The sequence below is a fragment of the Hemibagrus wyckioides genome, linkage group LG02, assembly GCF_019097595.1.
Source record: "Hemibagrus wyckioides isolate EC202008001 linkage group LG02, SWU_Hwy_1.0, whole genome shotgun sequence".
Classification (NCBI taxonomy): Eukaryota; Metazoa; Chordata; class Actinopteri; order Siluriformes; family Bagridae; genus Hemibagrus; species Hemibagrus wyckioides.
This window is the reverse complement of record NC_080711.1, coordinates 25058928-25074155: the sequence shown is the minus strand read 5'-3', so window position 1 is coordinate 25074155 and position 15228 is coordinate 25058928. Positions and strand designations below refer to the sequence as shown.

General features: G+C 43.2%; 1 protein-coding gene across 2 annotated transcripts in view; it reads left to right on the top strand.

The window, feature by feature from the left end:
- Positions 1–15228, top strand: part of cacna1ia (calcium voltage-gated channel subunit alpha1 Ia) — an 85142-nt gene that overhangs the window by 58206 nt on the left and 11708 nt on the right. For both annotated transcript variants that reach the window (XM_058415667.1, XM_058415660.1), the window contains exons 12-27: positions 2990–3145; positions 4378–4468; positions 4993–5153; positions 5752–6252; positions 7209–7309; positions 9339–9462; positions 9706–9774; positions 9977–10155; positions 10344–10470; positions 10773–10898; positions 11357–11446; positions 12556–12748; positions 13367–13518; positions 13696–13805; positions 14211–14344; positions 14434–14504. In XM_058415667.1, coding sequence (XP_058271650.1) covers positions 2990–3145; positions 4378–4468; positions 4993–5153; positions 5752–6252; positions 7209–7309; positions 9339–9462; positions 9706–9774; positions 9977–10155; positions 10344–10470; positions 10773–10898; positions 11357–11446; positions 12556–12748; positions 13367–13518; positions 13696–13805; positions 14211–14344; positions 14434–14504 — 2385 coding nt within the window. The remainder of the gene's footprint in view (positions 1–2989; positions 3146–4377; positions 4469–4992; positions 5154–5751; positions 6253–7208; positions 7310–9338; positions 9463–9705; positions 9775–9976; positions 10156–10343; positions 10471–10772; positions 10899–11356; positions 11447–12555; positions 12749–13366; positions 13519–13695; positions 13806–14210; positions 14345–14433; positions 14505–15228) is intronic.

Below are 15228 nucleotides of genomic sequence, written 5' to 3'. Positions count from 1 at the left end.
TACACACACACACTGATACCACACACACACACACACTGATACCACACACATACACACACACACTGATACCACACACACACACACACACACACTGATACCACACACACACACACTGATACCACACACACACACATACACACACACACTGATACCACACACACACACACTGATACCACACATACACACACACACTGATACCACACACACACACACTGATACCACACACATACACACACACACACTGATACCACACACACACACACACACTGATACCACACACATACACACTGATACCACATACACACACTCACAGACACACTGACACCACACACACACACACACTGATACCACACACACACACACACACACACTGATACCACACACACACACACACTGATACCACACACACACTGATACCACACACATACACACTGATACCACACACACACACACTGATACCACACACACACACACTCACAGACACACTGACACCACACACACACACACTGATACCACACACACACTGATACCACACACACTGATACCACACACACACACACTGATACCACACACACACACTGATACCACACACACACACACTGATACCACACACACACACACACACACTGATACCACACACACACACACACTGATACCACACACATACACACACACACTGATACCACACACACACACACACACACACTGATACCACACACAGACACACTGACACCACACACACACACACACTGATACCACACACACACACACACACTGATACCACACACACATACACACACACATACACACTGATACCAGACACACACACACACACACACTGATACCACACACACTGATACCACACACAAACACACACACACACACTGATACCACACACATACACACTGATACCACACACACACACACACTGATACCACACACACAGACACACACATACACACACACACTGATACCACACACATACACACTGATACCACACACACACACACACTGATACCACACACACACACACTCACAGACACACTGACACCACACACACCCACACACTGATACCACACACACACTGATACCACACACACTGATACCACACACACACACACACTGATACCACACACATACACACTGATACCACACACACACACACACTGATACCACACACACACACACACACTGATACCACACACACACACACTGATACCACACACACACACACACTGATACCACACACACACACACACACTGATACCACACACACACACTGATACCACACACATACACACACACACTGATACCACACACACACACACACACACTGATACCACACACAGACACACTGACACCACACACACACACACACTGATACCACACACACACACACACACACACACTGATACCACACACACATACACACACACATACACACTGATACCAGACACACACACACACACACACACACACACACTGATACCACACACACTGATACCACACACAAACACACACACACACACTGATACCACACACATACACACTGATACCACACACACACACACACTGATACCACACACACAGACACACACATACACACACACACGCTACACACCACACGCTACACACCTCACGCTACACACCTTATGCCACATGCCACACAACTCAAGCCACACACGGCACACCGTGAAAAAACAGCAAAGCAAAGCAGCTCAGAGATCAGAGTGAGGATGAAGTGGAGCTCCATGTAATGATGATGATGATGATGATGATGATGGTGATGATGATGAAGATGATGATGATGAAGATGATGAAGATGATGATGATGATGATGATGATGATGATGATGATGATGATGAAGAAGATGATGATGATGATGAAGATGATGATGATGAAGATGATGATGATTGGCTGTACTGTCAGCCTTTAAACTAACCCACACACACACACACACAGAGTGAAGGTCCAGGAGATCAGATTCTCAGAGAAATCAGAAGGAATGTAAAAGATTGGATTTGGATTTTGTTTTCTGAAATGTAAATATACAGCTCTGGAGTAAAATAAGAGTTCACTGCCCAATTGAACCCTATTGAAAACCTCTGGAATGTCATCAAGAGGAAGATGGATGATCACAAACCATCAAGTAAAGCTGAACTGTTTGCTTTTTTGCAAAAAGAGTGGTATAAAGTTCCCCAACAGCAGTGTGAGAAACTGGTGGAGATCATGGAGTCAAAACACATGCAGATCGGGGTTATTCCACCAAATACTGATCTCTTAATGTTATTTAGCCAAAGCATTAACACAACTTGTTATTTGCATTTTGTTTTATTTGAGTTATTAAAGCTCTGTAATACTGCATGATCTTGGCTTATTTTGATGTGTTGTCATTTCCTTTAAATATACACTCTAAATAACAAGAGTTATATTTTGAATTTAGGAGAAATATTGTCACAGTTCACAAAAAATGAAACAAAACTCTTCATCTCACCAATACATGAACCTGGAAGAAAAAAACAGAAGAAACTGAATATTTTGCAGGGGTCTCTTATTTTTTCCAGAGCTGTATAGTGTGAGTCTGTCATTTTGTTTAGTTCAGTTTGCATTTTATTCTGTTTATATTTTATTATATTTATTATATTTGCAGTGAGGTGATTTTTAGTGCGAAAGCTGAGAGTCATCTTTTATAGCAATGAATTTCTTTATTTTTCAAGGTGAAAGTCTTCAGTTTAAAGCAATAATTTGAGCTCAGAAGTAAATAAAAGAAATATCTTTGGTGTGTCTCAGTTGGTCCTCAGGGTCTCAGTGTTGAATAATGAGACATATTTCTACTAAAACTGCAGTAAGAGAGTTTATTCTCCACTGTCCCTTTGTTCATGCTTTATTACATGTTATTAAAATGTTATTACATGTATATCAGTAGGTGTAATAATCAGAATTAGAAGTCCATTAAGACCCAGTGAGGTGTGTGTGTGTGTGTTTTCAGATCCTGACTCAGGAGGACTGGAACATGGTTCTGTATAACGGCATGGCCTCCACGTCTCCTCTCGCTGCTCTCTACTTCGTGGCGTTGATGACATTCGGGAACTACGTCCTGTTCAACCTGCTGGTGGCCATCCTGGTGGAGGGGTTTCAGGCCGAGGTACGCCGCTCTCCTGAGGGATTCTGGGTAATTGGGTTCTGTGATGAGACACTTGTGGGTGCTGAGGACAGAACCTTCAGGAAGTGGTTCAGGAAGTCAATAGTGTTACACCAAATTCCATCACATTAGATGACCAGATGGTTTGTTTCTTTATTTGTTGTGATCAGTTTTGTTTATTTTCACGCTACAGAGATCTGTAACTGGACCTCAGGGTCAACTGAAGCTCATCTGTTCTTCTGCTTTCAGTCTCTGTGTCTCTGGTGTCTGTTGTATCTGTTGTGTCTCTGGTGTCTGTTGTGTCTTTTGTGTCTCTGGTGTCTGTTGTGTCTTTTGTGTCTGTTGTGTATCTGGTGTCTGTTGTGTCTCTGGTGTCTGTTGTGTCTTTTGTGTCTCTGGTGTCTGTTGTGTCTTTTGTGTCTGTTGTGTCTGTTGTGTCTTTTGTGTCTGTTGTGTCTCTGGTGTCTGTGGTGTCTTTTGTGTCTGTTGTGTCTTTTGTGTCTCTTGTGTCTGTTGTATCTGTTGTGTCTCTGGTGTCTGTTGTGTCCCTCTTGTGTCTCTGGTGTCTCTGGTGTCTGTTGTGTCCCTGTTGTGTCTGTTGTGTCTCTGGTGTCTGTTGTGTCTGTTGTGTCTCTGGTGTCTGTTGTGTCTCTGGTGTCTGTTGTGTCCCTGTTGTGTCTGTTGTGTCCCTGTTGTGTCTGTTGTGTCTCTGGTGTCTGTTGTGTCCCTGTTGTGTCTCTGTTTTGTCTCTGTTTTTTCTGTTGTGTCTGTTGTGTCTCTGTTTTGTCTCTGGTGTCTGTTGTGTCTGTTGTGTCTCTGTTTTGTCTCTGGTGTCTGTTGTGTCTGTTGTGTCTCTGTTTTGTCTCTGTTTTTTCTGTTGTGTCTCTGGTGTCTGTTGTGTTTTTGTGTCTTTGTGTCTTTGGTCTCTGGTGTCTCCTGTGGTAGAATTGATTTTATTTTTTCTGGGATCTAAACTGGGCTACACATGATGCAGGTAGTCAGACAGCAGGAGTAGGTTATCTCCTCAGGGAGCATGAGGAAGTGGGCTTTCAGGTTGTGGTCTACATCTGAGATGTGGAGGTGGAAGTGGTGGAGGATGAGAAGGGAAGTGGAGCAGAGAGACCTCTAGCGCGAGGTCATGGACAATGACACCAACTTTACCTGCTCAAATCCGCTGCCTAGTGTGTTTCAGTGAAATCTCTCTCTCTCTCTCTCTCTCCCATTCCTCTGTTCAGGGTGATGCTAACAGGTCGTACTCAGACGATGATCGCTCGTCCTGTAACTTTGATGAAAAGGAGAAAGAGAAAGATGCTCTCCAGCTGTCAGGTGTGTCGAGCTGGACGTCTCTCTTCTCACTCCAGATGTTTTACATTCTGTTTTTTTAGACGCTCTCTTTTTGTTTTTTTCTAAAATCACATCAATCACCGGTGATGTTCTAAAATGTTTGTATAAATAATGTATGAAGGATTTTGTTAAAAAATCATCTCATCTCCATATTAAGCTTAGCGCCGCATGCACACAGACATCCTGAGCAGCAGGTGGATCAGTAACGATCATTAAAGAGAGCTTCAGAAAGAATCTTCTAGAACGTCTTTACAGGAAACTCTTGGTCTCCTTCAGGATCTTCTGGTTTACTCCTGAAGGAACTGCTCTTCTTCACCTTAGGTTTTTTCTGCTTCTCATCGTCTTTTCTGAGCCTCATTCCTTCATCAGCCATGTAGTAAAGTTGTGTGTAAAAGTTTTGGAGTCTGATGGTTTGTATGAAGTATGTGGTGGGGAGTGTCATCAGATCCTGGTGAGTGGTCTGTATGATGAAGGTAAGTTCTCCACTCTTCCTGTTCCTCACACAGATCCTAAAATCTGCACTCTGACCCCTAACGGACATCTGGACCTGGTGCCGATGCCCAACGCTCTGGGAGTTTACCCCGCTGAGAGGCTAAGCTTTGCCTTGGGCTCCAGAAAGAGCAGTGTGAGTTCCCTTGGGAGAACCGGTCTGGAACAAAGATCTCTGGTAAACACTCTTCCTGCAAACCTGAAAAAAGCATCATCAGAAACCGCTTAAAGCAGCAGAAAGAGCCCAATAATTAGCCGTCAGTTCTGTCTGCATGGATTAGCATTTAATGCAGCACTTACCTAACACTTAGCGCTCGGATCTCACCGCTCGTCTGCCGATTAGCATTAGTACGCACATGGCGCTCGTTTAGAGAGGCACTTGTGCATGTGAGAGCGATCTGCTGGGATAAAGTCATGAGCGCTGTCCTGTTGGAGAGGAAAGGAATAAAACAGGAAGCTTTTAAACTCTGATCTATTCAGACGATCGAAACAGACACTCTGAGTGAGGAATTAAACACTGAGAATTATTTTTTTTTTTTTTTATACTTTAATCAATTATATTAGCAGTAAATTGTGGTTATTGCTTGTTAATTGTGAAGCGGTGTGTAAACGTAGTGTTTTATTCTACAGTGTTACATAAAGAGTTAATAAAACAATTCAGTGTGTTAGATAATGAAGTTTAGAGAGTAAACAGAGGAACAGAGGAGTGATGAAGATCAGATGACGATCAGATGAAGATCAGATGTTTACATGTGAATGTGTTTTTGTCTCCTCAGTGTCCAGGTGGAGGATCTCTGTACAGCTGGACTCGTCCGGTTCCTCAGGGTTCCTCATGGAGCCGCAGGTCGAGCTGGAACAGTGTGGGGCGGGCGAGCCGGAGCGTGGGGGTGGGCACAGGGGGCAGTCTGAGGGTGCGAGGACCTCACTCATACCAGGCTGAACATGAATCCCTCCTCCTCTCTCCTCCTCCTCTACACCCTCATCACCCTCATCATCCTCCTCCTCCTCCACTCTTCTCCAGACACTTCGTCCCTCGTAGGGATCGCCGCGCTCTCTCTCTAGAGCTCCCCGAGCTTCTCCAGGTCCCTGGAGCTCCGCCCACCTCGCTGCACTCACGCCAGCGCAAGAAAAGTTTCTCGGGAGGACCGGCAGGAGCGCAGGAACATCAGGACTGCAATGGCAAGACGCCGGCGGCACAGCAGCAGATCCTCAGTGAAGTTTATCCACAAGTCAACACTCGCAAAGACAGAGACGACCTGGAGGATGAGATCGACTACGTGAGTGAGACGCCGGCGAGTGCTGTTAGCAAAAATGTGATTTATTTTAATTAGCATTCATTCAAACACCTTTATGTTGAAACTGCTATTAAACGTTAATAAATAGACAGAATTATAGACAGAATTATAGACAGAATTACACACGGCACAGCAGAACAGAAATATTGTGTAACGTGAAATATGTTCAATAGTCTACATTAAAAAAAATAACTTTTCCATGTTGTTCCTGTTCTGGCCACAGGGGGCAGGTGTGAATAACGCTCAGCTCACTAGCTGTTAGCTAATATTTATCATGCAGTTTTTTTTAAACAAATGCTACCAGTACACTGTGTTCTCTGTTTTTTGTGGTGACTGATGACCAACAGCAGCACGTGAAAAACAACAAGAAATACAGAATCTTCATATTTTAGAATAATCTGCTTTGTGAATTATAGAACTGTAAAAAAAAATTTCTTATTATTCACTCTTCTTCATCAGATTCATTCAGGGTCAAATGAACGTAAAATCCATCAGATTTCACAAAACCTCAAACCCAAAACGTGGAGAAAACAAACACCGCTAATGTGCTGAGTAGAGGGTTTTTTTTACTGCACTGAACGATGACCAATTAGAATAAAACAATCTGAGTGTATAATTAATGACAGCGTTGAGGAGGAGAGAGAACAGATGGCGGTGCACTCGCAGCCACTCGCATGTTTGTGTGTAATTAAAGAACAAGGTTGCGGTTCTCCGGCGGGAATCATGCCGCGCTGCCGCTCATAACACCGACACCTTCCTCAGCTTCACTCTGTCGCTAATTGCTGAGGAATTAACCTCCAGACTCGTTTACAGACTCCCACTTTACCCTGAACGCCGGAACAAACCACCGGCTGATTAAACAGAGGGGAGGAAATCAGAGCCATGCTTATTTAAGCATTTATTAAAATGGATTTGTTTTGTTTTGTGTCTCTGTGCAGAGTCTGTGCTTCAGGATCCAGAAGATGATGGAGGTTTATCGTCCTGATTGGTGTGAGACCAGAGAAGACTGGAGCGTTTTCCTCTTCTCCCCTCAGAACAGGTCAGTGTCCGCACTCATCCATCTGCTGGGGTTCGAGTGACGAGTCGAGATCAAACACTTTCTCTACAGATATTAACATCAGGAATAATACAGAATATTTCACATAACACACACACACACACACACACACAGAATCTCTTATTACTGCTCCACATAAACACATGTACACACAGCAAGCTCAGAAAAGTCTTGAGCCAGCAGCATATGAAGTGCAAAAGTTTGTGTTAGTGGTCAGAAACATCTTTGTGTTAGTGGTCAGAAACGTCTTTGTGTTAGTGGTCAGAAATGTCTTTGTGTTAGTGGTCAGAAATGTCTTTGTGTTAGTGGTCAGAAACGTCTTTGTGTTAGTGGTCAGAAACGTCTTTGGGTTAGTGGTCAGAAACGTCTTTGGGTTAGTGGTCAGAAATGTCTTTGTGTTAGTGGTCAGAAATGTCTTTGTGTTAGTGGTCAGAAATGTCTTTGGGTTAGTGGTCAGTGGGAATCTTGAGAATATCGAGTCCCTGAGCTGCAAACAGAAAAAAAAAATGTTGCTTTGTTGCTTAAAGTGACCATAGGGTCAGGAGTTTTTTTTAATTGTTTTAACGATGGTAGGAAATCATCACACATTCTGGGTCAGAGTTCTGCTGCACACATGTGTGTATAAAATTTTTTGAAATTCTAAAAGAGTCTGAGAGCATGCAGGAGACTATAAACTCTACAGGACAGCTTCATCTGCTCAGCTCTAGGTCAGGGGCACACACACACACACACACACAATCAATAGTGTTGAGGTTTTGTCAGCTCCTAGGAGACGGGTTTGATTTGGTTATTGATCAGCGGTCAGTGAGACAATAGCCAGTTTTCTGCCTCTGAGCTTCAGGGAGGAAAAGACTTCAACATACCTGTGTGTGTGTGTGTGTGTGTGTGTGTGTGTGATTGCTGCATTACCTACAGTCCACTGTAATCATCCAATTGACCAGACCATCCAGATTTTATAGCACTGAATCTGCTTTAAGAACTCTCTATTAATAGGTTATTACGTCTTTATCTCATGACAAGTTAATAAAGTGTTAATAACCATATTTATTATTTATAGACACAGGAACCCACTCCTGTATTTTGGAAACTTCCTGATCACATGATTGTGTAAAACATGGAGGGTCATGTGACCTGGATGTTATTGTGGTAAAATATCTAAAGCTCAGCTCTGTGATTTTAATCCCAGCTTTAATTTAATCTTATTATTATTGAAACTTTATTAGAAAGCGTATGACAGGGTGCCAAGAGAAGAGCTGTGGTACTGTATGAGGAAGTCAGGAGTAGCAGAGAAGTATGTCAGAGTGGTGCAGGACATGTATGAGAGGAGCAGGACAGTGGTGAGGTGTGCTGTAGGTCAGACAGAGGAGTTCAGAGTGGAGGTGGGACTGCATCAGGGATCGGCTCTGAGCCCCTTCCTGTTTGCTATGGTGATGGACCAGTTGTCAGAGGAGGTCAGACAGGAGTCTCCTTGGACAATGATGTTTGCAGATGACATTGTGATCTGTAGTGAGAGCAGGGAGCAGGTGGAGGAAAACCTGGAGAGGTGGAGGTTTGTGCTGGAGAGAAGAGGAATGAAAGTCAGTGGTAGTAAGACTGAGTACATGTGTGTGAATGACAGGGAGGGAAGTGGAACAGTAAGATTACAGGGTGAAGAGGTGAAGAAGGGACAGGAGTTTAAGTACTTGGGGTCAACAGTCCAGAGTAATGGAGAGTGTGGGAAAGAGGTAAAGAAGCGAGTGCAGGCAGGTTGGAATGGGTGGAGAAAGGTGTGGGGAGTGATAGGAAAATACATCAGTACATCAGAGGGACAGCTCATGTTGGATGTTTTGGGGGACAAAGTTAGGGAGTCCAGGTTAAGATGGTTTCATCACGTACTTCCCGGTCCTCTCACCGTCTTCTCTTCGTCTCGTAGTGAATATGCAGATGAACCAGCGATGTGACTTTCAGACGTTTTGAGCTTTTTTAAACATTTTTTCCTCTGACTCTGACTTCCAGCCCTTTTCTGTTCCAGGTTCAGGTTGATGTGTCAGTCCATCATCGCCCATAAGCTGTTTGACTACGTGGTGTTGGTCTTCATCTTCTCCAACTGCATCACTGTGGCTCTGGAGAGACCCAAAATCCTCCAGGGCAGTTTGGTATGACCCACATGCTAATCGCTAATCGCTAACATCTGTCTAATGCTCTAGTTCTCCTGGTGGGGTCTGAGGACCTCCAGGGTTCTGCACAGACTTCATCTTTCTTTCATTTCTTTCTTCTTTAGATTTTGTTCCAAATCCTCATCAGTAACGTTCTGTAACTGTTATAAATGTTCACAAACAGCAATAAATAATGCTGCTAATGCAGAGAAGTAATGTGTGTGTGTGTGTGTGTGTGTGTAGGAGAGGCTTTTCCTCACCATCTCTAATTACATCTTTACGGCTATCTTCGTGGGTGAAATGACTCTGAAGGTAAGTGTGATGTTTCTGATGTTCATGTCACCATGAGTCATGCTCCTCCCACTGAGACTCGGTCTCTCTCTCTCTCTCTCTCTCTCTCTCTCTCTCTCTCTCACTTTCTCCCTCCCCCTTCCTCCCTCCCTCCCTCTCTCTCTCTCTCTCTCTATCTCTCCCTCTCTCTCTCTCCCTTTCTCCCTCCCTCTCTCCCCCCCAGGTGGTGTCGATGGGCCTGTACCTGGGTGATCATGCGTACCTGCGCAGTAGTTGGAATATCCTTGATGGTTTTTTGGTCTTTGTCTCATTGATTGACATCGTGGTGTCGATGGCGGGCGGAGCTAAGATCCTGGGGGTTCTCCGGGTTCTCAGGCTCCTGCGCACGCTGCGCCCCCTCAGGTACGGAGGAGGAAGTGCAGGGTATGAAGCGTGGTGTAGCAGCAGACGGAGTTCCTTCAGGACTCTGTGGATGTTTAAAGATGTGGATAAAAAGTTGATAAACATGGAAGAAGTTTAAGGAGGATTATTTTCTCCATTACTGCAGTGCTGATGGTGATGTGGGATTTTTTTGTACTCTAATTTCTCAGGGTTATCAGTCGAGCTCCGGGCCTGAAGCTGGTAGTGGAGACTCTGATTACGTCGCTGAAGCCCATCGGGAACATCGTCCTCATCTGCTGTGCTTTTTTCATCATCTTCGGGATCCTGGGAGTGCAGGTCCTGAGCCCGAGGCCTTTTCCTCTTTCTCTCCAGCTGTCTTCTCCATCCTGCCTTTTATTTACTCCTTTATTTTCCTGCTTTCACTCCATGAGTCCCACTTTACTCAGATCAGACCTCACTGACAGATTTGATTTTTTTGCTCTTCATTTCAGGTGTTTTGTTCGTTTTGTCTCACGCCGCTCTGTTGGGGTTTTTTTTACATCTCACCTCGACACTGCTATCAGAAATGTAAAAAAATGACCGTGATTGTGACCGAGCCTGTGTGTGTGTGTGTGTGTGGTTGTGTTACACCTCCACAGCTTTTCAAAGGAAAGTTCTTCTACTGCCTCGGCCTGGATGTCAGAAACATCACCAACAAGTCCGACTGTCTGTTGGCCAATTACAAGTGGGTTCATCACAAGTACAACTTTGACAATCTGGGCCAGGTGAGTTTCCTCCTCTTCATCTCGAGGACGCCGGTGTTACGGCTCACTCGCTTCAACACTCCATTCAGAGCTCTGTAGCCTTCTTCAGATGAATAACACAACAACATTATAATACATTTACATGATTTAGAACTGATCAGTTTATCATTTGTACAGAAACTGTAAAAAAAAAAATAATAATAATAAACAAATGTTAATTTTAGAATGTTTATAAATGTTTCATGTTTAAGAATGTTTTACATTTTAGGGAAACAAGGTTAGAATTTTTAAAGATTTTATAAATAGTAAACTATAATAACATGTGACAGATATAATTTTGTTTTTTAAATTTTCTTTAAAAGTGTTAAATTTTTTAGAATAAATGTTAAATAATTGTTCTAATTAAAGTGTAATAATCTTCATCCTCCTCTGATATGGATTTTGTTGTGAGTTCTGTGTGTGTGTGTGTTTCTCCTCAGGCTCTCATGTCCCTGTTTGTCCTCGCTTCCAAGGACGGCTGGGTCAACATCATGTATCACGGGCTGGATGCAGTGGCTGTTGACCAGCAGGTACGTGTCCTCCTCATGCTGCTGTTACTTTACACTCGGCCTCCACACACACACACACACACACACACACAAACTGAATGAGCTGCTGATTTACCAACAGAATGAGTCTAAAGGACATGAGAGCGAGAAAAATTCACAGCTGGAGAAAAGAACCTCAAACACATTCTTTTAAATATTTACTATAATGGACTTTCTTTTAAATATCGCCCTGTTCAGCGTTAATGTAGATGAATATTTACCTATATAACTCAACGCTGTCCTGAACCTGTCTCTTTAACGCTTTCTCCTGTTTTATTTGTAAAATTTCTCTTTTTTTACTGCAGATCCAGAGCAGATCATAAACATAAAGCTTTAAATGAATCAACATTATAAAATATTGAATAAATCAGACTGTTTATTTATTATCATTCTTTTTTAAAATTAAGTTGTATTTATGTTTATTTTTATTTGTTTCAATATTCAAAAATATTTTTTCTTAATCAAAAAAACCTTTCTCTTTTTTAAAGAACAATGTTTTTTTCCATATTTAGTCCTTCTTAAAAAATAATATTTCCCCCTAATTTCCTCCTTGTTAATAATAATTTGAGGTGATGTTAGTTGTTTATATTGTGTGTTATGTTCTTGTATTTATTCGGTTGTGTTTTATCTTCACGAGAAGCTCCTCCTGCTGTCGGAGGTATTTTCAGTGATCAGTGATGATCATCAGGTCTGTAAAAACTCGGTCCCGAGCCTCGGATCTGCTCCCGCTGCTGCAGACGTCGACAATAATAAGAACCTGATTATTTTCCCGTCTCGTTTCTGCTCCACACGTTTCATCTATTTGCGTAAACAGAAATTGGAAAGTAAAGTGTGTGTGTGTCATTTTCCTCTCTGAGCTCCTCAGTGTTTTTTCTCTGGGTGACGCTGCAGCAGCTCATGGAGCCTCGACCTCCGGTGGCTGGTCCGGTAACGAGCCGAATCTCTCCCGCGCCCCACTTCATCTCGCAATAAATCAACCAATTTCCAGCATCGTTTACGGTTCCTCTCTGCTCGTGAACCTCGGCATGTCGGTAATCTGTCCTCCACCGTTCCGTCTCACCGCTCCGTCTTTCCCCTCGTTCTTTTATTAGCCCGTCATCAACAACAACCCCTGGATGCTGCTGTACTTCATCTCCTTCCTCCTCATCGTCAGTTTCTTCGTGCTCAACATGTTCGTGGGTGTGGTGGTGGAGAACTTCCACAAGTGCCGGCAGCACCAGGAGGTGGAGGAGGCCAAGCGGAGGGAGGAGAAGCGACTTCGGCGCATGGAGAAGAAGAGACGGAGTAAGAACCCGATCCCTCATGATCATTCACACACTTTCCTGCTGATCAGAGGTTCTCGCACAGGTTCCCTAAAAGGTTCTCTGTAGAACCCTGCTTTCTGATTAGAAAGGTTTCCGAGTGTAGCCTCGACATTTACACTCATAAACATGTAGAATATCACGGGTTCCTTCAGCCATCATTCTGCAGGAGCTTCCAGAGGTTCTGTGCTGGAAACCTACAACAGTGGGTTCTCCCTTCAGAACCCGTTTTTGGAAGCTAAGAACCCTGACTATGAACAGAGCATTCTTAAAAAATGTAGAACCCTAAAGATACATCATCTTAATATCCAGAATGTTTAGGTTCTTGGTACTGGGCTCTCCTACAGAGAACACGGGACACCTGAAGAACCCATGAGGATAATTGTGCCATTATGATAATATTCTGTCATTTTATTTATTCTAACTCCGCCCCCTTTTTAAAAATAATGACATCACAGTTGACCAGGTTACACCCACAGCAAGCATCATCATTTTTGACTTTTCAACACAGATTCAGATAGAAATGAAATAGAATGGAAATTAAATGGAATGGAAATTAAATGGAAATGTTTAAATGTGATTTTATTTGGTTTGGTTTTAGAAGCTCACAAGTTGCCGTATTACGCCAGTTATAGTCACGTCCGTCTGATGATCCACAACCTGTGCACTAATCACTACCTGGACCTCTTCATCACCTTCATCATCTGTGTGAACGTGGTGACCATGTCTCTGGAGCACTACAGTCAGCCTCATGTGAGTGTGGGTTCTCCAGAACCTCCTGACCACTCAGCTGTCCAGAATTAGACCAGAGAGTCACTCAGGCCCAGATTATTCACCTCACTGCGGCTGCAGGAGAGTTTTATTCTCTCTCATTTTAATTGCTCTGTTCTTTACTCTCTCTCTCTCTCTCTCTCTCCATCTTGCTCTCAGTCTCTGGAGATCGCTCTGAAGTACTGTAATTATTTCTTCACCAGCACCTTTGTGCTCGAGGCCATGCTGAAACTCATCGCATTCGGTTTCCGACGCTTCTTCAAAGACAGGTACAGCGCCAGAGACACACACACACACACACACACAAAGACAGAGCCAGAGAAAGAGAGTGTGTGTGTGTGTGTGTGTGAGTGTGTACTGACTGCCAAATTCTCTGCTTATTAATCTGACTCTGTAATGGATGGAATTGATTAATTACCTGAATTCATTTATAAATTACTCAAAATTAATCATAATTTAAAAAGTTGCTCTTGTTTGTTTTTATACTTTAATTGTTTGTACAATAAATTAGATTTGAAAAAAAAAGAATAAAAAAAGAGCAGGTTTGTTTGGAGTAACTTCAGTACTGTTAGTAGAGCTGCAGGACCAAATAATACAGGGGAAGAGGAAGGAACCTGTGAATTACTGTGTGTGTTTGTGTGTGTGTGTGTGTGTGTGTGTGTGTGTGTGTGTAGGTGGAATCAGTTGGATCTGGCTATAGTTTTGCTCTCAGTGATGGGCATCACACTGGAGGAGATTGAGATCAGCGCCGCTTTACCCATCAACCCCACCATCATACGCATCATGAGGGTTCTGCGTATCGCCCGAGGTTAGTGTACATCACACACACACACACACAATTTAAACACACACACGTTACACACACACACTTTACACACACACTGTGTGTTTTTGTAGTGCTGAAGCTGTTAAAGATGGCGACGGGGATGAGAGCTCTGCTGGACACGGTGGTACAGGCTCTACCTCAGGTACACACACACACACACACACACAATATCTGCTGTGTCTGTGTTTACATATTTATCATTTTTAAATCCATCAATCTTCTGAAAGTTTGTCTCAGAAACCCGAGCTGGTGAAATGTGAAATATTTGTGATATACACACACACACACCACTTTCATCTGTGATAATAGATTTCCGTCAGACCGTGGTGTTCCTGGAGAATGTGTGTGTGTTATTACAGTTTCCAGCCTCACACTTATTACTGCTCTACACCTCCTCTACTCCTGTTTATTTCCCGTGAGCGAGGCTCGGGTCCACCTGCAGCGGCTCTGCTGAAGAACTGTCCTCCAGCTGAAGGTGTGAGATCAGATCAGAGTGGTGTGGTGCTGTAGAGAGAGCTGTAGTCCTGAACTCCCCTGTGAATATCGATCCCGGGTTCATTAGTGCAGGAGCGCAGTGATTAATCCCTGAGAGGTAATTAATGATACAGATGACTGACCACCTCAGCGTCCAGTCCAGCCTTCAGTCTACAGATCTACAGATCTACAGCCCTCACACAGACACTCTACTCTATCTGAAGATCAATTCTAGATAGATGGTGTATTGAACTAAATGATTCGAATCAATAAAATGAATCATTTTGCACAACAATCGACTCAAATGAAACATTTAAATAGGTTTATTTTTCTTGAACTAAATGATTTGAATCAATAAAGAGAATCAAACCAGTGTGACTTGACTAAAATGT